General features: G+C 43.0%; 1 protein-coding gene across 1 annotated transcript in view; it reads right to left on the reverse strand.

The window, feature by feature from the left end:
- The window catches only part of LOC127056366 (glypican-1-like), a 30,348-nt gene extending 9,591 nt beyond the window's left edge, over positions 1-20,757 (reverse strand). Inside the window, exons 1-2 of the mRNA XM_050964138.1 lie at positions 20,589-20,757; positions 10,224-10,354 (exon numbers count right to left, since the gene is read on the reverse strand). Of these exons, the coding sequence (XP_050820095.1) occupies positions 10,224-10,354; positions 20,589-20,721 (264 nt within the window). The 5' untranslated portion in view covers positions 20,722-20,757. The remainder of the gene's footprint in view (positions 1-10,223; positions 10,355-20,588) is intronic.
- Between the last annotated feature and the right edge of the window lie 5,833 nt (positions 20,758-26,590).

Below are 26,590 nucleotides of genomic sequence, written 5' to 3' on the forward strand. Positions count from 1 at the left end.
GCAGACGTGTTCAATAAATATTTATGTTCTGTGTTTGGAATGAGGATGCTTAAGTACTTCCCAGCCCATAAATAACAAAGGAAGATGTTAAATAGCACCTACTAGGACTACATTTTTTTTAAATCAATAGGCCCGGATAACTTACACCCAGGAGTTGGCTGAGGAGATGTTTGGCCCACTGATGTTAATTTTTTAATAAATCTTGGACTACTGGGGAAATTCCAGAATACTGGAAGAGTGCTAATATTGTGCCAATGTTCAGAAAGGGCAAGCAGAGGTAATTATAGGGTGGTTAGCCTGAACATCAACCCCAGGTAAAATAACGGGAAACCTGACATAGGATTCAAATCAATAACGATTTAAAGTTTAGAAATATAATGAATGCCTATCAGGATGCTTTTTTAAAGGAAAACAGGTCATCGAATAAACCTGATTTCATTTCTTGTTTAGATTAATGGACTTCTGTAATTTGTTCAAACTTAATACTGTACGACATTCAGACTGAAACATTCACACTATGCAACATCAATAAACCACACGTTAAATGGATTAGAAACTGGCTAACTGATAGATCTCAAAAAATAATCATCAATGGGGAATCAACATCACGTGGGGGTGTTTCTGGTGGGGTTACCCCGGGGTCGGTTTAAAGCCCGACACTATTCAACATTTTTATCAATGATCTGGAAGTAAAGATAAAGTCACTGCTGATAAAATTTGTGGATGTATTTGAATACCGCCAAATGCAAGGTCCTACCTCTAAGAACCAAGGATAGAGGCCATAGCTTCAGAATGGACGACTGCATTCCAGAAAGCTGTGATTCTGAAAAGGATCTAGGGGTGATCATGGGCAAACAACTGACCATGAACTCCCAGTGCGATGCTGCGGCACAAAAGGACTAAAGTTGGCTGTAGAAAGGAGCAGTGAGTAGAAGTGGGGGTGGTGTGATTTTGCCTCTGTATAAGGAAACTCTAGAGACTGACAGTGGATCTGTATTTGCATTTTAAGAGGATGCTGAAAAAACTTGGAAAGGGGACAGCAAAAGCAGACAGTGGGGACTCAATCTGTTTAGCTAATCAGAAAGAAGCTCAAGAGGTGACTTGATGACAATGTATAAGTACCTTCACGGAGAGAAAATACCAGCTATATTTAAAGCTACTAAAGGTCTCTTTAACCCTGCGGAGGAAGGGAGAAGAACCAGCTATAGCTGGATGTTAAAGCCAGACAAATTTGAATTAGAAAAGAGGCATACATTTTTCACAGTGAGGGTGATTAACCATTGGACCAAACTGCCAAAGGAAGCAGTGAAGTCTCCATCTCTTGATGTCTTCAGATCCAGATTGGATGCCTTAGTCCAACACAAGTTATTGGGCTCAATACAGGGGTAAGTGGGTGGAATTCTCTGTCCTGCGACATACAGGAGGTCAGTCAAGGTGAGCTAATGGTCCTTTCTGGCCTTAAACGCAGTGAAATCTGTGAGATTTCCAGCATCTGACTATGGCCTCCGGGTCAGCCCAAGAAAGAAATACTTCAAGACAATACATTCTACGCTCACTAGGTGTTCAGGTTTGGTTCTTACTTCATCCAAACTCTCATCCCTCTTTATTCTCCTGTAAGTAATTACGCAGAGTGACTGAGGTGCTGCTGACTCCATACAGCTCATGTTGGTTAAGCGATGACTATGTGACTAAGTGGTACTCAGCACTTGAGAGGACACAAAGGAAACCATGATCCTCACGCCAAGGCAATTACAATCCAGAAAGAGAGATGGTGAAAATCAGACACACAGTGCGCTAAAGGGGCCAGCAGACAGGCTTTAAGACAGGGGTTCTCAAACTGGGGATTAGGACCCCACAGGGGGTTGAAGGTTATTACTTGGGGGCTCATGAGCTCTTAGCCTCTACCCCAAACCCCGCTTTGCCTCCAGCATTTATAATGGTGTTAAATATATAAAAAAGTGTTTTTAATTTATTAAGGGGGTTGCACTCAGAGGCTTGCTATGTGAAAGAGGTCACCAGTACAAAAGTTTGAGAACCACTGCTTTAACTGGGGTCTTTCCAACAACTTCAATGGTCTCCATTGGATCAGAACCTTTATGAGCAGGTGACAGCAGTACATTGATGTTTTTTGCATAAGAAGTGAGTTTTAAGGAAGGATTTGAGTTAACAGAGGGTGGCTTGTCACACACTCTGGGTGAGAGGGTGCTGCAAACCAGAAAGCCCAGTAGCTTGAAGTATAAAAAGATAATTATCCTAAAAATATCATCCGGCTGTAAAAATGGCCCAGCCCAAAGTTATTTTCACTACGAGGAAGAACAACTCTAGCAAGTGCAGTTTAACAAGAAAAACAGGACTCGACAGGCTGAAAAGCAAGAAAACAAAGTCTCTAAATATCTGGTTACTGTTTCCTTCATCCAGAGGAGGGGACCTTTGATTAGTTAAGTCTCCATTATTACCTGAACACTCCATGTCCTAAATGGATTAAGAAAGGTCTAAGATACATTTACATATATACAGAGTGACCTGGAGCCACCCTTACAATGATATTACTGATGTACTAGAAGTGTTCCTGACAGAATTTAAAATAATCTTTAATCCAGAACCTTAAAAGAAAGTCTCCTCAATTCTATTTTCAGCTTTGCCATTAACTTCCACTGCAGCCATGGCTCACTCATTTATCCTCTCTGCCTCAGTTTCCCTATCTGTAAACTTAGGAGTGATGATAATTATTTGACTCACAAGCATGTTGTGAAGATTAATCAGTTAGTGTTGACAAAGACCATTGCTAATGAAGCTTTAAAAATATTTACTAAGCATTAAGAATATTTTGCATTGAATGGGGTCAGAAGAAACTTTTACAGCATCATTAGACTGACAGCCTGATGCCTCTCTGCATTCCTGTCTTTGAAATAGGAAATCTGCCTCTTTTGGCATTTTCATTCCTTTCTGCATCATCACCAGGGATCCTAGTTTTCTGTGATAAAAAACCCAAAATTCTCCCTTTCTGTGGATTGGTTGTCTGCTTCCATTTAGATTATTTAGTGTCACTGGCTGGCTGAGTTCATTTACTTGTGCATCAGTATTTAATGCTACTGGCTGGATCTCATTGTTATGGCATGCCTTGCTACTAATAGGATGCTCAGAGCTTTTTGCAGGGGTGCTTTTGATTATTAATAAAACCAATCAAATAAATCAATCAATACAAATGGGCTCTGTGGTCGCCAATCCTTTCCAAAAGCATACTCTCATCCTTCCTCAAACACCCAATCAAATCAATGGTTTCTGTAGTGTGCATGGATGGTCAGCAAATTCAGGCTCCCGCAGACCAACAGAACAGATGTCTAGAGATTTGAGCGGCATAATGAGGAACCAGGTGCCTTAATTTGGACCTGCAAAATTGTAAGTTGATAAATGAGCCAGGTGAATTGAATAGAAGAATTCACTTGGTTTTTGACAGAAGGTCTGTGGGAGGAGAGAGTTTCTTGTAATTTTGGTTCAAGAAACATGGAAGTTTTCAGAATAGGCCACTTGCTCTTTGGGTGTCTTTAATTTTAGGCTAGATGCCTATGTAACCAAGTATGAATTTGCAGACAGAAGCTATCAACAGATCCTAAAATAATAGTACATTAGCACACAATTCCTTAATGCAGAGAGATCAAGCACTCCAATGTTAGCAAGTGTTGCCAGCTCATTTCACTCCAGCAGCTGAATGCTCTTTGTATGCTGAGAAATTGTAATGAGCTTAAACTGCAGCAAGGACATTTAGGTTAGCTATTAGGAACAACTCTCCAACTATAGTTAAGTTTTGGAATAGGTTTCCAAGGGAGGTTGTGGAATCCTCATCATCTGAGGTTTTTAAGAACAGGCTGGACAAACACTTGTAAGGCATGGTTTAGGTGTAATCAGTTCTGCTTTTGCACAGGGGGCTGTACTTGATCTCCTGTGGTCTCTTCCAGTCCTACATTTCTATGATTTTGTGAACTCTCTGCTAAGACCTGATTTTAACAAATAACTTAAGAGGGCAGCAAGAGTGAGTCCTATTAGCATTCCTGGGAAGCATCCACTCCTCCTGTCCTGAGTCTAGAATCTTTCTTTCCTAGATATATTGTCCTCTTAAATAGGTGCAGGTAGAACACATACATTGAATCATGCATTGTAATGGCAATTCTGTGGCAATCCAAATATTTTAACTATCTATTTCTTCTGGTACAAGAACTTTAAAAAATGTACATAAAGTATTTAAAATTTTGTTTTATAGAAATAAAACTAATCCAGCTTCATTGCTGTAGTTTACCGTTTATAGTCCTATTACTGTGGTTATTACAAAACAATTCTTTCAAGGATATAAAAACACAAGAATAATGAAAAACACTTCACGACATTTATAGATCCATTCATTCCTCTATTCTCTTCCTTATTATAATTGATTACTCTATTTCTGTGCTATATTGGCATTGTGTTTTGTGCTGCACTGATATTTCTATCCCTCTCTCTGCTTGGTCTATCATTGACTTATCTATTTGCCAGCCAGCTTCAGATTCATTTTCTGTCAGAATCTGTTAGTTACAGCACTTCAGAGTCATGGGAAAGGCAGCTGAGGTTCAGGAACACAAATTATTCTGCTGTTAACATCAGCCTCAGTAGCTTGTTGAGAACATTAGAGAAATGATGCCAGAGTGAATTCTCTCCAGCACGCATTGATACATGCAGCTAATGTGTCAAATTCTGCTCTGAGTTACATCTGTGCAAACTTTACAGGCAAAGGGTGAATTGTTGTAACTGGCAAGGAAATTTGGGCCAATTGCTATGATGGGCTGGAAGCTATTTTATGAACACGCTTACTGTAAAGATGAGTCTGGTCTAAAACTTTGACTTGATCATAGACAGACAAAACCGCACTGCTCAGTACCTGAGAAAGGGGTCTTCCCCTCCCCTGCCTTATAAAATGTCCAACTTCTCCGGAAAAATTACCTGAAAATAGAAGCTTGTGCTAACTTTCCACACACTAGAATTCTATTTCCCCCAAAAACGATCGAAGCATCTGAAGATGCTTAAAGACAAATAATCTGAAATCATTTTATAAACCTGTCTTTCATACAATGTGACACCAGGGATGTGAAATCACAGTTCCCACAAGCAAAGAGCAACAGAACTAACCTCCATACCACTACTACTTGGACACCAGAGAGAATGGCAGATCAGATGTGGGCAAGAAAATTGGGTCAACCTGGGTTGAAACCTTCTACAGTAGGTATAGAATTTCAAACCTCGATGTGCGTTTTTCAGATACTAATTCTAGCAGCCTCCTATTATGGTAGTGAAGAACCTAAATATTTGGATGTACCCAGACCTCTGTAATACAAATGGAAGTTTAAAAATTAGCCATTTTGGCGGATATAAGATGAAGAAGTAACACTCATTCCTTAAGTAAAAAGAAATCTCCAGCCTAGTGTATTTCCAATGCTATTTGCTACATGGCAGGGTCTATTTTCTTACTGAACAAGAGGGTTTACCGGAGTAATCCCTCCATCATGCTAATTTAGACTAACAGATGAATCAACAGACTCCCTTTATGCAAGTAGCAATTTGCAGTCCTTTATAGTTTTACTGTCTGAAATCCAGACTTAGCTGTCAGGAGTGAGGGTACAGATGGGAAACAATTCAATATCCAGCCAAGAAATTTCCCTGAAGGGAGAGAGGAAAAAGGAATGTTGCTGGTTGTGGTGGTGCTGGGTTTTGTTTCAAAAGATGAGCATTGATAAAAAACAATGACACTGTTTGCCGAACATGACTTAAAATGTAGTGAAACCACAAAGTGATGAGTCAGATGTTGGTTCTGGGAAATTCTGTAACTATGGATATATGCACGCTTTCCTGGTTAGGACAGCAACACACGTCTCTTGGCTACACATCAGGCTAGCATTTGGGAGTAGTTGTGCTGTGGGATTTCACTGCTTGCAATGTTGTTTATTTTCTGAGTAGTTTTATTCCTGGCGTGGGTGGATCAGATCACATTAGGGGAGAATGAGCGGGACCTTTTCCCTCCCACAATCTAATGCACTGAAAGAAACTTAACTTGAGAAGTTATTAACACACATCACGCCTATCAAAGGACCTTGTTCTGTGGACCAGATATTAAAAGATCTCTTTTCCCACCACCAATGCAAGAGAGATTTATCCAGATAGTAACAGTGGTAGCTAGATGCAGCACCTCCTTCTCAGGTAACCAACCTTACCATTTGTGGGTAGCCCTATGAAAAACTTATTAGCCATATCCCTAACATGACTGTAACCAACTGCTGGCCACCACGATCGCATCATTATGCACAGATCCAGCCTGATGAATGAGGAACATCTGCCAAGATTACTCTTTGGATACATTCCAAAATTAACTGACCCACGTTACACACGTTAGAGACTTTGAAGTCCCTTCATCCCAATTCCTACTGATCGGTTCACATTTTCAAGGAGAAGTGCTAAAATACATTTATTTCAAATGGAAGCCGAGAGTCTCTTTTCCATTTCTTGTTCCCCCAAATCAGTCAGAACCATGGCTGCAGGCTTTGCTGGGTCCAAAAGCCACCTCTGGCTCTTCCCATGAATGAGAGACCTCAGGTTGTGATTTTCAAAAGCATTCAGTGCTGGCTTAACTCTGCTCCCATTTAAGTCAGTGGTAAAATTCCCCCTTGATTTAGTCCTTTAGCTCTGCACTATGTTAACAGCCTTTGTTCATGTCTAAACCAAAGTTATCTTGGACCAGCTGAGCACCGTAGTGTGCCACCTCTACATACCAGAGAAATACAATGGACCATATATGACTGTATCATGTGTAAATTTCAACCCTTCGTCTGGAAAGACAGATAACCCATGGGCATATCTTCTATATATTTCCTTCTTTCTCTGGGTAAGAAAATAAATATATCGGCTGCTTACTTTCAAAGTTTAAATAAAGCCTTTGATATGGATGATCAACTCCTGATAGTTCAAAGTCATCGCGACTGACAGTAGCTCAAGAGCCTTGGCTGATATTTCACAAGTAACCACTTTAGAGAAACGCTGTGTGTAGAAATGAACCAGATGCGATCCAATTTTTTCCAGTGATTTCAAACTGTGCTCACAGACTGAAGTGGAAAGGGAAGCAGTGTGGCTCTTAAACCTCGTTTCCCTTGCTCTTTCTATCCTTGATCCTTCCCTATTTGCCATACTCATCATCTCAGTGATTTGTCAGCTCCCAATCTCTGATACTTGGCTCCATGTGCTAATACAGTCAAGTGCACTTTGCTACAAGATCCAATTCAGAAAGCTTGTCAAATGCACTTTGCTGCTCCAGTCAAGTATGGAATGGAATAGAGTATCCACCCCTTACGAACCATCAGTGCTCGTTGCAGTTCAGGTGACGTTCTACTTCCCCATATAATAAACATGCTTTCTAGAGGGCAATCTCAGCCCTGAATAACAATGACAGGTTGGGAGGCTTGGTGGTATGTGTGTGTGAAAAGCAGGAACCCGGGAAGGTTGTTCGCTTTGCCAAGGCTTCTTACACATGCCGTCGCGGCATGTGCTTGTGATTAGTGGATTAAATGTGCTGAAAGTGGAGATCAACAAAACAGCACTTGGAAATATGGCTCTTGTGAGACTCCGAGCACCAGCAGAACCCGCTTTATAGAATCATAGAATATTAGGGTTGGAAGAGACCTCAGGAGGTCACCTAGTCCAATCCCCTGCTCAAAGCAGGACCAACCCCAACTAAATCATCCCAGCCAGGCCTTTGTCAAGCTAGGCCTTAAAAAAATCTAAGGATAGAGATTCCACTACCTCCCTAGGTAACCCATTCCAGTGCTTCACCACCCTCCTGGTGAAATAGTGTTTCCTAATATCCAACCTAGACCTCCCCCACTGCATCTTGAGATGATTGCTTCTTGTTCTGTCATCTGCCATCATTGAGAACAGCCTAGCTCCATCCTCTTTGGAACCCCCCTTTATGTAGTTGAAAGCTGCTATCAAATCCTCCCTCATTCTTCTCTTCTGCAGACTAAATAACCCCAGTTCCCTCAGCCTCTCCTTGTAAGTCATGTGCCCCAAACCCCTAATCATTTTCGTTGCCCTCTGCTGGACTTTCTCCAATTTGTCCACATCCCTTCTGTAGTGGGGGGACCAAAACCGGACACAATACTCCAAGTGTGGCCTCACCAGTGCTGAATAGAGAGGAATAATCACTTCCCTTGATCTGCTGGCAATGCTACTAATACAGTCCAATATGCCATTGGCTTTCTTGGTAACAAGGGCACACTGGTGACTCATATCCAGCTTCTCATCCACTGTAATCCCCAGGTCCTTTTCTGTAGAACTGCTACTTGGCCAGTTGGTCCCCAGCCTGTAGTGGTCCATGGGATTCTTCCTTCCTAAGTGCAGGACTCTGCACTTGTCCTTGTTGAACCTCATCAGATTTCTTTTGGCCCATTCTTCCAATTTGTCTACGTCACTCTGGACCCTATCCCTACCCTCCAGCGTATCTACCTCTCCCCCCAGCTTAGTGTCATCTGCAAACTTGCTGAGGGCGAAATTCATCCCATCATCCAGATAATTAATAAAGACGTTGAACAAAACCAGCCCCAGGACTGACCCCTGGGGTACTTCGCTTGATACCGGCTGCCAACTAGACATTGAACTGTTGATCACTACCCATTGAGCCCGACAATCTAGCCAGCTTTCTATTCACCTTATAGTCCATTCATTCAATCCATACTTCTTTAACTTGCTGGCAAGAATACTGTGGGAGACCATATCAAAAGTTTTGCTAAAGTCAAGACATATCACATCCACCACTTTCCCCGCATCCACAGAGACAGTTATCTCATCACAGAAGGCAATCAGGTTGGTCAGGCATGACTTGCCCTTGGTGAATCCATGTTGACTGTTCCTGATCACCTTCTCCTCCAAGTGCTTCAAAATGGATTCCTTGAGGACCTGCTCCATGATTTTGCTGGGAACTGAGGTGAGGCTGATTAGTCTGTAGTTCTCCGGGTTCTCCTTTTTCCCTTTTTTAAATATGGCCACTATATTTGCCTTTTTCCAATTGTCCGGTACCTCCCCCGATCACCGCGAATTTTCAAAGACAATGGCCAATGGCTCTGCAATCACATCAGCCAACCCCCTCAGCACCCTTGGATGCATTAGATCTGGACCCATTGACTTGTGCATGTCCAGCTTTTCTAAACAGTCCTTAACCTGTTCTTTCACCACTGCTCACCTCCTCCCTATACTGTGCTGTCCAGGGCAGCAGTCTGGGACCTGACCTTGTCTGTGAAGACCAAGGCAAAAAAAGCATTGAGTACTTCAGCTTTTTCCACATCATGTGTCACTAGGGTACCTCCCCCATTCAGTAAGGGTCCCACACTTTCCCTGACCTTTTTCTTGTTGCTAACATACCTGTAAAAATCCTTCTTGTTACCCTTCACATCTCTGGCTAGCCCCCTTACTTCCCCATATAATAAACACGCTTTCTAGGGGGCAATTTCAGCCCTGAATAATAATGACAGGTTGGGAAGCTTGGTGGTATGTTTGTGTGAAAAGCAGGAATCCAGGAAGGTTGTTTGCTTTGCCAAGGCTTCTTACACATGCCACCGCGGCATGTGCTTGTGATTAGTGGGTTAAATGTGCTGAAAGTGGAGATCAATAAAACAGCACTTGGAAATATGGCTCTTGTGAGACTCTGAGCACCAGCAGAACCTGCTTCACAGGATGATTGCCATGTAACAACCCTACCCCATAAACGCAACCTAGTAAGCCAAATGTTTCCATTTCTTAGTGTTCCCTATGGCTGTCGAGAGCAATTGTCTCCTGGGTCAAGTGTAAGGCAGCCCACAAACTTGCAGTCCATGGCTCAGGTCAGTGAGAATACGAAAACCCCCTTGGATACAGCAGTTGAGGCACCATGATACAATGCCATCACCAGGGATTCAGAATTCAACACCAGGATGTATTTGGTCTGTACGTATCAAATTGGTTGGCTGGAGGTGGAGATGGGGAGGAGTTTGAATCAGAAGCATTAGACAAGGTTTGCCTGCATGGAGTGAATGGTTTCTTATAATTAAAAGAAGCCGGCATTTAATCTCTCTGCCTACTGTATGTTGAATGGTATTTGAAGAAAACGCACAAGGCTGTAGCCAGAGCATTTTCAACTGATTTAACATCAACTTTAGGCACAGATCTGAACTCCTTACCTTGGCTGTGACAGACTCTCTGTTTTCCTGCATGTTAGAAATGGCTTCAGCAATCCGGGTGTGAATGGTACCAATTACAGTGTCTACATTGGATGGTCCATCAAACCGGTCAGCCACGAGCAGCATAGAATCTAGTAAAATAAGAGTTGGAGACACCCTTTAAATACATACTATATAAATCAAATTATAGTATAACTTAAAATGTACATACATTTATATTGGGAGGAATCAAGCATTTGCCCCTCAGTAGATGAAGGTGTTGAAGAACATCTTCCAAGTACTTGTACTGTGTGTACATTTTCACAGTTTCACACTCTGAATTTGGCAGCATTCAAAATAAGGTCCAAATGCATCACTAAAGGCACCCCTAGTTCCAGATGAACACCATCGGGAAGAAACAGCTATTATAGCATCTCTTTGCAGACTGCCACTACCTTACAAAATGACCAGAGAGCACTGGGTGTTCTACAGGGAGGAATCTGTGCAGAAATATAAAGCAAGCATCTTGACCTAACTCTCCCTTACTGGCTTGCATTTGACTTTCAACCAAGTGCTGCAATGAACAGAACTTTGGAGACGGTGGTGTTTATACACAGTGCCCACAGACGGGTTTTATGAGTAATAGGCACATGTGTGTGGCTCCCATGCCCGGGACAGAGAAAACAAAATTCCTCCCAGTGAATATTTCCCAAGCACCATTTTGGATTTGAGTGCTCTAGCAGGATAAAGCATGACCAGCAAGGGGAAATGTCTACCTCACATGTGGAGCAAGAGAGCATAACACATGCAACTAAACTGGTAAGAGGGGAGGAGAGGTGGGTGAAAGGTGGGTAAAAGATGCTCAGTGCTCTAAGCTGCTATTGATTTCAGCACCTCACAAGCTCTGGAGATGAAATGACAATGGACCAGAGCACCATTCATCCATGTTATAGAGGTTATTTACTGGATTTATGCCTTGCTGGATTTTACTGGCAAAACAAGCTAATGCAGAAGGGAATTTTATATACATGCATGGTACTAGAGAACTACAAAAGAACATAGTGTGCATACAAGCTGATATCTTGGATGTCCAGAGAGACCAGAAACGAAACAAGACCGTAGAGGTTAAAAGAATGGATTAAAAATGGGACTGTTTGTACACCACCACCTGCAAGTTCATAACTACTGAAAACTGCCATCAAGTTCAGATTCTTCTTTTGAGAATTGCAGTGCGAAATCTCCTCTTGATGTCTTTGTCTTACTAAGAGATGCCATTCAGCTTCCTAGAAATGCAGCCCCTGCTCTATAAACACTGTATTGGCTTCTATGTTTATTTCGTTGTATAGATCTGTGAGTGGAGTATAGCGGCACAAGAGTGAGTGAACTATCAGCACTAGGTGGCTTGACAAAAGCTTAGGTTTGTATGAGCCATGCATGCTCTCCCTTATTGCATCCCGGGCATGCTCTGCCAATGCATCTCGGCCCTGTTCTACTATATCCACCGCTTTCCAAAGCAAGCCCCCTGCACCACTAGTTCTGCCACTGCATCTAAAACTTGAACTGCAATTCCTCCACTCTGCTATTTCCTCTATTGAGGGCTCTAAAACAATACATTTGTTCCAACACTGAGTCACACACCAGAACACTACACATCCAGTACACAGGAAGAGATAGTGGTGTAAGTGAAGAATTCCGAGGTTTCTAATGAATCTTGCGCAGTGACTCATACTACAGGTAGACTTAACAATAATGACAATCAGCATTGCTTTGATTTTTAACCACATAGTTTGACATAAAAATATCTCAACCACCTATTGGACACTGGGACCTGTACTGATTTCAATGCACTTTTGCTTAACCAATAACCTAGACCACTGAATTGGATAAAATCAGATTGTGGAGGGAAATGGATGATGTTAACAAAATGCTTGGAAGCCCTGCTCTCTGCCCATACAGAAAAATGATCTGTCTGCTCTAAGCTGTTTTTCCTTCCCAATATATAGAGGGTCAAATCCTGAGGTCCTTAACCCAAGAAAGCTACCATTCACTTCAATGGGACTGAGCAAGTTCTATTCTAGTTCTTCTACTCTACCATCAGTTGGTACCTAGACTGCTTTCAGGGGATGGTGTGGTGTAGTACAAAAGCTTACCAGCATTCTTCACTCCGCACCCTCATGCATTCTGTACCTGTCACATGCTTCATAGTGTTATTGTTTTACAGATCTTACATTTATTTCTACTGGTACTACTTTCTGTGCCTTTAACCTGCAATGCCAGGCTCCATCATAGCAGCACCAATAGTCCAACTGTACAGGGCTCAAAGAAGGAACAATTAATGCTTTTTATAGAAACCAATCTGAGCCTAATCCAAAACTCACTGAAATCAATGGAACAACTTCCATTGACTTCAAAGGGCTTGGGATGAGGCTCTTTCTCACACACACAACATATGGTGTCCCCAGCCTCTCTTTGTCAGAAGCTGTGAATGGGTGACAGGGGATAGATCACTTGGCGATTGCCTGTTCTGTTCTTTCCCTCTGAGACAGCTGGCATTGGCTGCTGTCAGAAGACAGGATACTGGGCTAGATAGACCTCTGGTCCTAGCCAGTATGGTGGTTCTTATGTTATGTTCTTATGGGGGTAATATCCATAACAAAGGGCTTGATCTAAAGCTCAATGCAATTGGTTTAACAACACACACAACTCGGCTGACAATATTCTCTATATTGTACTCTCTAATGTCTATATTGTGGTAGCTCCTAGAGGCCAGCCAGGCTGGGCTCCCATTGTGCTAGGTACCGCACAAACATACAGAAAACACAGGCTATGCCCCAACGTGCTTACAGGCTAAAGGACATGATACAGGCTGATGAGACAAACAAGCAGAGGAGAGGGTAACAAAAATAACAGACTCTGCTCTAACCATACCCAATGACTCAGGAGCAAGGATCACAAATTGCCACATGCCCATGTCTACAGTCTGGGATATGGCAGCTGCAAAGCCAGGGAGGGTTAGCTTGGGAGCATTTCTTGTTTATCATCAGATTAAAAGAACTGTTTTAGCTGTTTTTTAACCTTAATCAAGAACTGAAAAAAATTACTGTAGTTTCTCCATTAAAATGTTTTTGTATAGTAAAAGCCAACAGCTGCTTTGATGTAGAAAATGAAACATGCCACACAATGGTGTAATAGCTTTTTGGTATTTTCTGCCCCGACTGCAATACCAAGGATCTGATGTTTAACTCCTGCTCCTGTTTAGGAGCGGTAAAAGATTTTTCAAGAAAACTTTTCTGAACAATTTTAGCTTGTGGGTGCACAATTCTGGGAACACATATTGATAGATGAAAAGAAATCCCCAAAGTTATTGACAAAATCCAATCACTTGCTGTAAATCATCTCCCTTAACTTGACCTGCCCTACTCTGCCCATATAATACAGTAGCTACATGTTTATCATTACAATTTCACCTTCAACTACAAACAGTGGGGTAAGAGTGAAGGTTGCAGAGTGGCAGTGAATTTCCACCCTTTGTTAAACATCACGGCTATGTGACTTGCTTGAATTATGACCTTTAACATTAAGAGTGCAAGTATACTTTGAATACCAACCTGCTTTACTCCTAATGGTCAGCTACTGTCAAAAGCAGTGTCTCTTGGGCAAGAAGAACCTGGGACAAGTGCAAAAAGCATACAGAAATGCCACCTAATCAATCAATTAGACTTGCAGATTGACCTTTCAGGAATGGTGGCGTGTCATTCTGTTGGGGCGAGATAGAGAGCAATGACAGGTAACAATTGGCTTGTCCTTGTCAGAAAGGCTAATTCACAAACTCAAGGTTTAAACGCATGGAGCAGATGTTATCTCCTCTCACCCACTCCTTTTAACCAGACTCACTAACCATTCTACTGGATTCACTTCCAATTAGTTGTGGTAACCTGCCATCTGGGTCATTAGAAATGTAAGCTAATTGCCATAAACTAGTATGGATAAAAGTTGGCTGATGCATCATGTGTACCAACAGCTTAGGTACATCTGAGCAGTGATTCAACTTTTACTTTGCAACATTCCACTGAACCAAGGATACATGGCATGAATGTGTGTTTTAATAATAACAGGCAGTAATATTGAGTAGAAAGACAGCTGAACTGTAAGAACAAGACAGCCGCTGAAGAGTCCGACAAGAAAATACAGTTCTGTGAGTGCGTAAAAGGAAGTAAGAAAAAAGTAAAAAATCTAGTTAAATGGACTGTGTTGAAATGCATACGAAATATCTTACTTACTCATGTGCCATAATGATGGGCTACCATGATACTTTTCCTTCTTGAACTTATTTTATTTTCCTCTAAATCTGCTAGCTCAGACAGGTCCCAATCCAGCAATGAGCTGTGTGTGGACAGCTCCCTCCACCAAGGGGGACAATGGACCTCTGCACAGAAGGGTACAGAAGGCTAATGGCTAGAGTAGATGACTGGAGGCTCTGTCAGACTATGCAGTGTGCTCTGGCATGAATGCACCTCCGTTCTCCGTGGGGATATCCCACATTGAGTGCCCTCTGGTGACACTGTCTGGCCACTGATACCCATTGCCTCACCCTTCACTGAAATAACTGGCCCTACTACATTGGAGTTGAAGAAAAAGAAAGGGATTTTAAAATTTATCCTGTCTGTAGTCTTAGAAGTTAGGAGAGCTCTTGCTTCCTGTTCTCAAAAGAAACTGGCTGAAAAAGTCAGGGGCCTCAGAAGGTTGCTGTACTAGGTGGATTTTTGACCCTTGGGCTGGCATACAAGTTCCTCAGAGGGTTAAAAAATCTTGAGTGTTAAGGGTTTTCAGCATGACGTACTGGCAGCACGCGGCCCAGGAGTGCAAATCTTGCCCTTTAGAGAAGCAGAGTTATAAGGCAGTTAGCAGAAAGGGCCCTGAGAGCAAGAGGAGTTGTGTGGCTGGATGCACATAGGGCCAGTTTTTTCAAAAGTAGGTCCCTACGCCTTGCCCTACACCCAGAAGGCAACAAAGGCTCTAGAGAAATGACTTCCATGAGCCCATGACCCCTTCAGTCCTGTTGCCAGCACCTTCCCTTTTCAACCAAGGGGCTTCTCCTTTGAGTGCTTCAGCTGTGTTCAGTTACCATGGGGCCACATAAGGAGAGGGCAAACTCTCACTTAGCCAGGACCCAAACCAGGTAGGGCTTTCTGGTCAAAAACAAAACTGTGGCTTGGACTCCCTCCCTGGCAAATAACCTGGCAGCCAGCACTGACTAGAGAGCATGGAGCTAATGCCTGCCCTACAAGGATCATCATTAGCTAAGCAGGCTGTGGCCTTCTGAACAAGGAGATGTTTGTGACTAACTTTTAGCTGTAGCTAAGCCCCATGATGAGTGCAGTGCCGTAACCTATGGTGGAGGTCGTCTGTTACAGCTATCCCCCTATTCCATTTTGTTTCTTACAGCTGTCCCCATACTCCATTTTGTTTTTGTTCTCCTCCTGTGGCCGCCCTTCCCTGGCTGTTAAGTTGTTTACCAGGGCCACTACCCTTCTCAAAGGGAGGGCCCCTTAAGTTGTTTATGAAGAGCCATTGCCCTTCTCAAAGGGATGGCCACTTGTGCTGCATGCTAAGTGGGACCACTGCCCTGTTCAAAGAGTTAGTCCTGTTATCACCTTGTTAAACCTGGGCTTGGTGTAGGGCAGGCAATGTCCAGAGCTGCAAGACCTATTGTGTTTTTAAGATCCTGGGCATGAGTCATAGGCCTCATGTGTTTTTGAGTCACCTATTGCACAGGACTCTGCCCGGGCATGTCTCTGTGCTCACCTGCAGTTTTTCCCTGTGCCTCCTCCCCTGTGACAGAGGGAGCCTACCAGGATTACTGGCGGGAAACTGCCTAAGTTTGCCTTTAAAAACAGACATTTTTGAAACAAACTTCAGGAAGGTTCCTGCATTGCTGCCTGGTCTGATCAGCCAGGGGCTTTGGGGGGTCCTTTCTCCGCTCTCGTTTTATTTTTGAGCGTACCCCCAGTTTTTTAAACCCTCCCCACGAAGAACGAATTGCTACCTGAGAGATCTACTGATTATTGAGACTGTACCGAGCCCTCCTTGCTTCTTCTGATGTTGCTGCTGCTGCTTCTGCCTTTGCTGCTGCCTTGGGGACTGGTAAGAATCCCTCTGTGAAACTTTCCCTACTTTTATTTTATTACTTTAGCTGTTGGCTCTGTTTCCCTAGCACACAGACTCAAGCTAAACCTTGGTCTGTGTCTTAAAACCTCTCTTAAACTCCTCGGTGCTTTGCTGCTAAAAATAAGTTTGTGCCGCTGCTAAGCTCTGCTCCTGTGGGCTTTGCCTCGGGGCTCTCTGCTTTCAGCTGTATCCACTGCTGCAGCCACCATCCCTTGGCTTCCTTGGGAGCTGGATCCTGGGCACATACCACTCTGCCCTCTGTAACTTCCCCATAGCATAAGGTGCACCATAGGTTTTGTTTTTTTAGTTTAAAAAGTCATAGTTTGTTAAGATTGTAGAGCTTGTAAGTTTCACCCGCCTTGTTATAGTTTACTGTTTTGTTGCTCCGTACAGTTGCTTGTTATAGTTTTGCTTAGAATTGTGATATTTGTTGTTTTGCCTAGTCGTTGATTAAGATAGATAAGGTTTTTGCTGCTTAAATTCATCTTTCCGCTGTCCCGATCTCACCCTGAACTTTCCTGTGTCTGTTTTTCCCCCGCTCCAATCTCCTCCTCTGTATGCTTCTCCGTGTCTATAGATAAGGTTTTTGCTGCTTGAATTCGTGTCTGTTTTTCCCCCACTCCAATCTCCCCCTCTGTGTGCTTCTCCGTGTCTCCCTGTTATAACCCTTTGCTGCTTTTTCCCCCGCATCTGCACTCTCTCCGAACTTCCCAACTCCTTGCTGCTTCCCCCTCCCGCGTCTGCATTACCCTCCGAACTTCCCAAACCCCTTGCTGCTTCTCCCCCTGTATAACTTCCCAAACCCTTTGCTGCTTCTCCCCCTGTAAAACTTCCCAAACCCCTTGCTGCTTCTCCCCCTGTGAAACTTCCCAAACCCTTTGCCGCTTTTTTTCCTTTGTTTTTGGTGTCCGCTTGTTGCTTAAACCTCTCTCTAGCCCGTCTTTACACTTCTCCGCTGCCCCTCCCCTACCGAAGATCACCATCACACTGCTCCATTGTCCTTACCCTGCAGGGCTTCAGAGTCTCTCGCTGCTTCCAGCCGCACTCTCCTCTCATCAGTTGCCACTAATCATTCACTCCCCCTGACCCCCGTTCCTTGACCCAGCCTTTAGGTACACTCTTGCAGATTATCTGCTATCCTAGCCTCACAAATTAAGTCATTAATTTTCTTTTATACCGTTACATTGCATAATTTCACTTATCACCCATATTGTATTATTGCACTGTGATTCACATTTTACTTGTAATTATAACACCCCATTGGTTGCTTCCACTTTTCTGATATACTTTGTATTTGCATTGATACCATTGTGTTACATTGTGTATAAGGCCACTAACCACTTAATACATTCTATCTAAGATTGTTGACCATTTTATATAGAAGCTACCATTTTATTTTGCATTTCTTTTTGATACACTTATTGACTGTACTGTATCCCATTGTGCTGAACCCCACTTACTGTACCCCACTGTTAGAACTCCCTACACTGTTCAATAAGAACCCCCCCATCATTGTCTATTGTAAACACCCTATACGCCCCATTCCATCATATTTCATTGTTAAATTCCCACCACTTCCTTTTTCCTTTAATAAAGAAATTAATTGGCACCCCACCTGTGTGGTAATTGCTCCCCAAGATCCCATATACCTGCAGGCAGGGACAGAGGTGACACAACCAAGGACACAAAATCATTCTATTTATAGCTATATTGGAGAATTACAGCTGGCGGGTAGCAGAACGAAAACATCTGAAATGAAAATGTATTTTTTAAAAATAACTTTCAGCTAATGGTCTGTTAAGGCAAAAAAAAAAAAAAAAAACCAAAACCAAACCCCCAAAAAAAGCCTGAATCCCAATTTGTGAGTGTTCATTATTATGGTCACATTGCCTATTACCTTATATTTATCTCCATTACATTTCATTTCCCTGGTGTTAAACCAGTTATGCTGAAAATAAAAATCTCCTGGATGTACTAAGCTGCTTGTACCGTGCTTATTCACCGCTCAGCCCCACTTATATGTAATCAGTTAGTTTATCTGCAGATGCTGTCCTTGGGCTTATTTGTGAAAGTCAATTAGGAACAGCAAGGGGTCCTCTGACTTCCCACAGAGCTCCATTACTTCCAGAGCAAGCAAAACACAGATTCTGTGCCCTCCTCTCCCCCTCACCCTGCGCACTCTGGCACATGCCTGAATCCTTGCAGTTCACATTGAAAGCAGTAGCTTTTTATCACAGGCTTTCTGAAAATCCAGCTTAATTATATACATTTTAAAGCTTTCCAAAAGAGATGCTCTGGCTCAGCAGCAGGTATGGGCTAGAGGCAGGAATCCCTGGGTGAGGTTTTTAGCCTGCATTATGCAGGCGGTCAGTCTTGATCATAATGGTTCTTTCTGGCCTTAAAATCTGTGAATCATACCCTTAGACAGACAGTCCACTTCATTGCAACAAGGCTCGTAACCGCCACAAAGTGAAAAATGCAGGATCTTCCTGTTGACTGCTGACCCATCACCTGATTGTGAAGGGTTTATAGTTTTGGCTACCATATAATTCCTTTGCTAAGCCTTTTTAATGCAAGTTATGAAAGCTGTAACAGCAAGGAGGAGAACAAATAACCAAAGTATTAGGTTTGTTATGATTACAGACCTTTTGTATGAGCATGAGGCCTTGAGGGAGTACTTATGCTAAAGGCTGGGATTTAGCTGAAGAGTGTAGGCCTCGGGAAATAACCACAGGTCAGATATTTTGCACTCTCCTTCTAAGAGACAAAAGAGTAACCCCACAAACAGGTACAGTATGCTACACGATTCCACAAGAAGGGAGCTTTAGAGCGCTTTGGAAATTATATTGCTATGGAGTATTAAGCAGTTAGATCTCATTTACATATCAAAATTATTAAGAAATAAGTGACGTACATCATGAATATTCATGCTTGATGTTTAATTATGGACATCCTAAAGGCCTCATATGGATAGGGGCTATTAATGACCTTATTATAATCAGGATAAAGGAGCAAATATGGTATATATCTGTACTACCACCATAAGGAAAGGTATAAAATACCACACCCAGTTCCCATTTCTGTTGGTTCATCCAGTCCCCGAGACAGTGTAAATGGAATCAGAACCTCCTTTCTGATGGGTTACACTTACTTACCCTTCTGTCTTTGTTTCCAGTGGTCTCCATAAGTTGTAAATATACACAATGCAAGACTAAACATAAACAACATAGGAAACCACTTAACCACACTTATCTTAGTCATATAGTTGTACATATTGATCCTTTCCCATGATTCCTATTATAGTTGTCTGTACTAAATAAAGTCTGTGTGTGTGTGCGCATTTCACCAAATTACGTCCTGTCAATTAACTTTAAACAGCCATCTAGGAAAAGAACCTGTTATCTGCGACAAGTGCATATTGCACCCCAGTACGTAATCTGACAAGTGTAATAATTGCTCAGGCTATGTTCCCTGACTGATTTCATTCTAGTCTTCTCCTAGTGTTGAATTTTTTTGCTTGGCCGCTGAACTTGACCCCGCCCCCTCCACATGGCATTTGTGTTTAAATATAAAGCAAATGAGCTTTATTTTCCTTTACATATGAGTCTTATTGCTCCAAACTCCACCCCACCCTTTTTGTTTTGAAGAAGAATTGTCAGGATTGAAAGTCCTCAATTCTGACTCCTCTGTAGCCCATGGAAACAATGGTATTACTTTTCATTTCTACAGCACCTAGAAATCTAAAAGCGCTTTCCAATTTAATTTAGTTTATCCTTGGTACTCCTGGAGGACAGTACCACTCAGCCAGAATAAGGGTGGTAGAATCTGGTCCTAAGCCTCAAGAGGTGGAAAGGGCACATGAATTAATTGAGTTCTTTTAATTGGTTTAATTGGAAAGAGTGTAGGGCTCTTGCCAGCCCAGTGCAGAAGAAGCAATCTAAAGCGACAGGATTAGCCAGTGTAGCACATTCTGTGTAGTGATCTGACTGAGCCCATTACTCAAACACAGTAAAATGTCTTTCCAGTCCTTTTACAGTCCAGCTCTGAGGCAGAGGAATTTTAGCATAAAAGGGTCTTATGCCCTTTTAACTGTTCTAATGGCACTTTAGTCATTCTCTAGTCCCTGTCTCACAAAGACTGAATATGAACTTTGGGGTGTGTGGGAGGAATATGACAGAAACTCAGCAGTTTTACTGGCACATAACTAGCTCTTCTTACCAATCAGGTTCCTCCATTCCGTGTCCAGGTCTGCTTGATTGGCCAGGCAGCCCTTCATGACGTTGTGGCAGTAGTTGTTGCACGGCTTCACACTAGACATGCCCCGGCAATACGGACAGTACACCAGCTTCATTATGGCACGAGTGCACTCATGGCTAAGAGACACCTAAAAGAGGTGGAAGGGCAACTATTAATTATGGAAACAAGTGAAAGACTCATTAAACAGGAAATTATACAGTGCATTATTTTAAAGCCCTAGTCAGACAGATTAAAATATACAGAGCCAAATTCATGCCCCATGCAACTAAATCATTTAAAATGTTTTGTGATGCAGTGAACAGGACTCTGAATTGGGGCAGAATTCTGTTTTGGGTGTGCCACTGACCTGTTGTGTGTCCTTGGGCAAATCACTTTGTCATTCAATACCTTTGTTTCCCCTCCCACCCTTCATCTCCCTTGTCTATTTAGACTGTAAGCTCTTCCAGTCTCTTTTTAGACAGTCTTTAGACTGTCTCTCACTGTGTATGTCTTAATCACACCCTGTGATTACAGCACAAACCTACCCACTGTATATTTATGCAGTACCTACCACAACGAGGCCCTAAACTCGACTGGGGCTTCTATGCACTACCATAATGCAGATACAGATGATGATAAAACCAAAGTAGCAAAAGAAGTGAATTTATATAGAGATGAAAATATTAGCTAATGAGATGGAATACAACAATATACCAACGAGTACATTAAATAATCAAATTATGACGACTGTATTATGACTCGTTTAGAGAAGTTCACAATACATGTTACAGCACTTTAGCAGCGATATTACATTCCTATTCCTTCCTTGAGTATCTGCAGGGTAGGCCCTTTCACAACCAGTGATACCCAGTTTTACTAACCTCTAGCCTTTCTGTTTTCACTGTCCCTGTGTCATGACTGTGACCTGTAATTCACTGACACTGTCATATGCTAACTCCTGCACCGAAAGAGTCTTTTATAAGCATCAGCAGGTTATTTTGTTAGGTACATGTTTTGTTTCAACCACCTGGCAGATGTGGCTAGCCACAAGCTTCCTCCATGAATTTATATTGACTGCACTGACAGTTTGCTCCTGAAATGTGTACTGCCTCTTGTGCGAGGCTGATCCCATGGGGGAGCCCGAACATTACAGGTATTCTGCTGGTGTCAGAGGAAAGGAAGGTGGGGTGAAGAGCTTGTGAGGGTCATCCAAAGGGTCAGCCTGAACCATTTTGAAAATATCTGCAATTTGGGGTACTCCAAAGGTTTAAAGAAATTGCATGTTTAACATATTTTTGTGAGCCTCAGGGATAAACCATTTCTGGAAGGGATGGCTAACCAGCATCTGGACATGGGAGAAGGGGCTGATCAGCATTAGAGGAAGGGAAACCCCCCCCATCTATAATTTGGTGCAGAACCAGATCAAGATGCTCCTGAGAGCTGCCTGATGAACGACTCCCCTCCAACCCACTACTACAGTGCTGTGCTGCAACCATTAGCTCAAATGGGACCCTGGCAAACCTGGCCAGTCCATAATATTAACTAGCATACCAATTTTTTTTGGCCAATATCCATTTGCAATTTCCTCGTTAGGTGATTTAAAAGAAATGGCTTAATGTTCCTTTTTCAACCAATCAATCAAATAACAGTAGCTTAGCACTCATGAGAAATTATGCAATAGCAAGAACAAACAGGTGTGATGGATGGGGAAATGCTGTCTTGAAAGAGACCAAGTTGCAAGATTCACTTTCCTTTTAAGCTTGCTGTGGTCCAAGAATAAGCAATACCAAGACAGCTTTAGACGAGTGGGAGAATGCTGAGCCCACTGTTAGAGGTCCAGAGAGAAAATCCCTAAGGTTTGTCTTCCTCGAACACTCTTCTCTGTAGCCCTTTATTTTTAGTGCGCCTTGAAAAGAATATCTCCACTCTGCTGGGTTTTTATTTTGAAGGAATGAATTAAAGGACCGCATGAGAAGTCTTCCTGAGGTTCAGAATCCATACAGACATCCAGAACTGCTCCCCATGTTAAAAGTTAGAAGTAAGAGGTTTCAATTTAATGAAGTTTCTAAAACTCAGAAAACTGATGAGATAATGTAGAAAAATTCTCTCTCTGTACACAACAAATATCCACAGAAAGATCTGAGCCCAAATCCACTAAGGACTTAATCATTGCACCTAACTTCGAGGTCCCCAGACACTTTGGCTACATATACATAGGGATAAAATACTGTCTACCCCGTGCAGGATCCCGGAGCTTGGGCTCCAACCCAAACCCCAACATCTATACAGTGACTTTTCAGCCCTGAGACCTGAGCCCTGCGAGCCCAAGTCAGCTGACTCAGGCCAGCTGTGGGTTTGTTATCCCTGTGTTGACATAGTCCCTGTGGAATCCACAAACCCTGGGTGAGGCCCTTTGGCTCCCTATACTATGCATGGGGACAGATAGCTGCCTGAGAATGGGATCCACAAAAGCCAGCTCACTAGGCAGGGAGCTGCCTAAACTAGCCAACAGGAGATGATGACAAGAGATGTGAGTCTTATGCCCGGCCACTCCCATGGAGATAGGTGCCTAGTCCTGTCTGGAGGGAGGCATGTATCTTGCTTGGGATCCACAGCTAGGAACCTTCGTCTGGAGTCAGGTGTCTAAGTGGTTTCTTGGCAGAACAGCAGCAGCACTACCTGACACCACATAAAACAACTGGAGAGAGGAGGCAGCCTCCATTATAACCTCTAGCCCAGTGGCAGGGAACTCACCCTAGAGGCAGGTTCAGTTCTCCGCTCTGCCTGGTGACATTCTCACTCTTGCTGGCCCAATGTATATTTTAGTTATTTATACCAAGTGGAATAGCTTCAACAGAGGGACAACATCAGATCATCCCCTAGTTCACTGGTTAGGGCACTCATTTGAGAGGCAGGGGAAGCCAGTTCAAATCCCTTCTCATGAGGCAGAGGTGAGAACTGAAGTGGGTTCTCTCACATCCTGGGTGAGTTCCCTAAGAACTGGGCTGAAGACGATAAAGGTAACTTCCTTTCTCCTCCCCCCCCCTCCCCTCTCCCAGCCATTTTCTGCATGTGGTCGGAGCATGCCTACCAGATGGGGCCCTGCAGGAAACACAGGCAATGTCTTCTCCTGGTTTCAGGATCATTTCAGGGTTCAGCAGGGGGTCCGGGTGGCTGCCTGAGGCAGCAGTGCATATGCCTAGAGACAGAAATTTAGGTACCTTGGGAACTTTTTACAGGCACCAAATGAGTTTTGCCAACTACAAGACACTGTGATTGCAGTGATGCCTAAACCTAAGTCCCCTTGTGGATCTGGGCCCTAATGCTTTAACTCTGCCAGATAAAGTACACACTAACCTGCCACAGAAATACTAAAACCTAGGGTGAGTAGGTGTTCCCAAATGCCTCATCCCCAGCCCCGAGTCTGCACCTCTAGCCAGAGCCCTAACCAGAGCCCTCACCCCCCTGCACGCCAACCCTCTGCCCCAGACCAGAGCCTCTCCTGCACTCTGAACCCCTCAGCCCCACTACGGAGCCCCCTTCTGCACTCCAAACTCCTCATCCCTGGCTCCACCCCAGAGCCCTCACCCCCTGTCGCATCCCAACCCACTGACTCAGCCTGGACCCCACTCCTGCACTCTGGACTCCTCATTTCTGACCCCATCCTAGAGCCAACACCCCCAGCTGGAGCCCTTATCCCCTCCTGCACCCCAGCCCAGTGAAAATGAGCGAGTGGGTGAGGGTGCAGAGAGCGAGCGACAGAGGGAGTGGGGATAGGGTAAGCAGGGGCGGGGCCTCGGAGAAGGGGTGGGGCATGGGTGGGGCATTGGAAGAGGGGCGGGGCAATGGGCAGGGCAAGGGTGTTCCGTTTTGTGAGAGTAGAAAGTTGGCAACCCTACTAAGACCTCAACCTTGAAGAAAACTGCAAAAGTTTAAAAGCTTTGCTCTCTCCTTTAAAAGAGCTTCTTCTTTTGTTACCACTGCAAACACACACAAACAGAACCAGAGGGGCAAAATTAGTGCACCCATTCTTCAAATCCCTGCTACAAGGTACTAAAATGCACATTTGATCCCTGGGATTAAATTGGTTTAAAAAGTGTAATGCTCCCTTAACACCAGCAGGTGGAGCTTTTACCCTACTCAAGTAACAGATGAGGAAAAGTTTGAGAAACAAACCAAAACTCCATCCACCACTTATTAACCTAAGACAACAATAAGGTACAATGAAAATATCATTTAAAATGTAAGATTTTCTTATAAACCACAGGACTTGAATAAAATGAACCGAATGTTAAATGCAGGGACAACAGTTAAGAGCAGATGAAATATAAATGCATGCTATAAATAGCTAACACCGGCCAGAAGCAGACCGTTCAACTTGAAATACTGGAAATTCACTCTGGAAGGGAGTGCTACTTTTTCTTCTAATGAGTCTTCACCAGAGCTGTACTGTGAAAATCCAGTGTAAGAATTCAACTTGCATGCTCGTGAATGCTTACAAGCAAGTTCTGAGGAGAACTTTGCTATTTTTCCAGATTTGCAGAAGAGCTCTGTGGAGTTGGAAGGTTTGTCCCTTTCACTAACAGAAGTTCTACAACAGAAGATATTACCTCACCCGCCTTGTCTCTCTGATTACTTAACTTACTCATGGATATTTTTCTTTTCAACGTGAATTTAATGCTCATGAAGCCAGTCATACCCCTCTGTCCCAATACAGCCCCAGCAGAGGCAGCAACTCCAGAGTCTCCAGGATGCTCTGCCTCTACACAGACTTGATAAGACCATGTGTGTGTGAGGATAGTTAATGCTCTGCGCTAGTCACTCCATGTCCTTGCTGCCAAGATTGGCCAACAAGGGTGCAACTATTGTTATTTCCTGTGCTGTGATCCACTGTCCTGCATCCGGCCTCGTATAGGCCACTCAACAGCTGTCAGAGGGTCATAGTTTGGCTAGCCAGGCTATCACACATGATGCAGAAGCATCCTAAAAAAGCAAGTGCTTGCTTATTGTTCACATCTGCTTTTGGATGGCCATCTCAGATGATGTACTAGGCACAAAGAACACTGCCTGGAGTTTCGAGCTAAGCTCCTGAGAGTAGGAAAAAAACTATGCCTTTACCGCATAACTTAGCAAACATGACTTGGATGTCAGACGGAGAATATTTGTGCATGGCCAATTTGTCATTCTTGCAAAGTGACTTTTTCCACCAAAGGGACACTTTAATGCCACATCATACGAGGCAGCTTGGAGGCAGCGTGCATAGCGCAGTACGGTCAATATCCACACATGTAAACCCTTCTGCATTTTACCTGCCCTATGTTTCAGCCTGGCAGAATTCGATTTTTAAAAAAAATTTCCACAGATAATATCAATGTATATTTTTAAACAATTTTTTTAATTGATTTAAATTTTCAATATAAATGTTTCATTGTTGTGGGAAATTATGGGAGGTCAGATTATTATTGAATGACTGTAAGCACTGAGATTAAAAAAAATAAAACTTTATAGCCATTAAAACATAAATAGTCAATATCACATGTCAAAATATACAAAGTAAATATCCTTAAATCAAACTCTATTAAGGTCTCAAGCAGAATTTTTTTTACATTGTCTATCTGTAAATTTCAATTATCATCGATGGAAATAATTTTTGCCAGTTTGTGCGTGTATGATGACATTGGCATTTACTAACATTTACCAATAAAAAGGAAACCCTTCTAAGCCTACCTATGTTATCCCTTTCCCGTGGGCTTGTCCCTGCTGTATATACAGTAGATGATTTATTCTTAAAACGATCTCTCCCTTAAATCGGTCAGTTTGTGAGTGTTCAACTTTATCTCTAAGCAGCAAGAATTAGTAGTAGTCTCTGCTGGTATCCAGATGATTCCAGGTTCCTGTACCCCTTTAACATGCTAATTATTCCACTTGTTAATGATCATGCTCTTCCAATTTTGCAGACAGAATGAGCAGATGTGTCTAAAATG

The sequence above is a fragment of the Gopherus flavomarginatus genome, chromosome 8, assembly GCF_025201925.1.
Source record: "Gopherus flavomarginatus isolate rGopFla2 chromosome 8, rGopFla2.mat.asm, whole genome shotgun sequence".
Lineage (NCBI taxonomy): Eukaryota > Metazoa > Chordata > Testudines > Testudinidae > Gopherus > Gopherus flavomarginatus.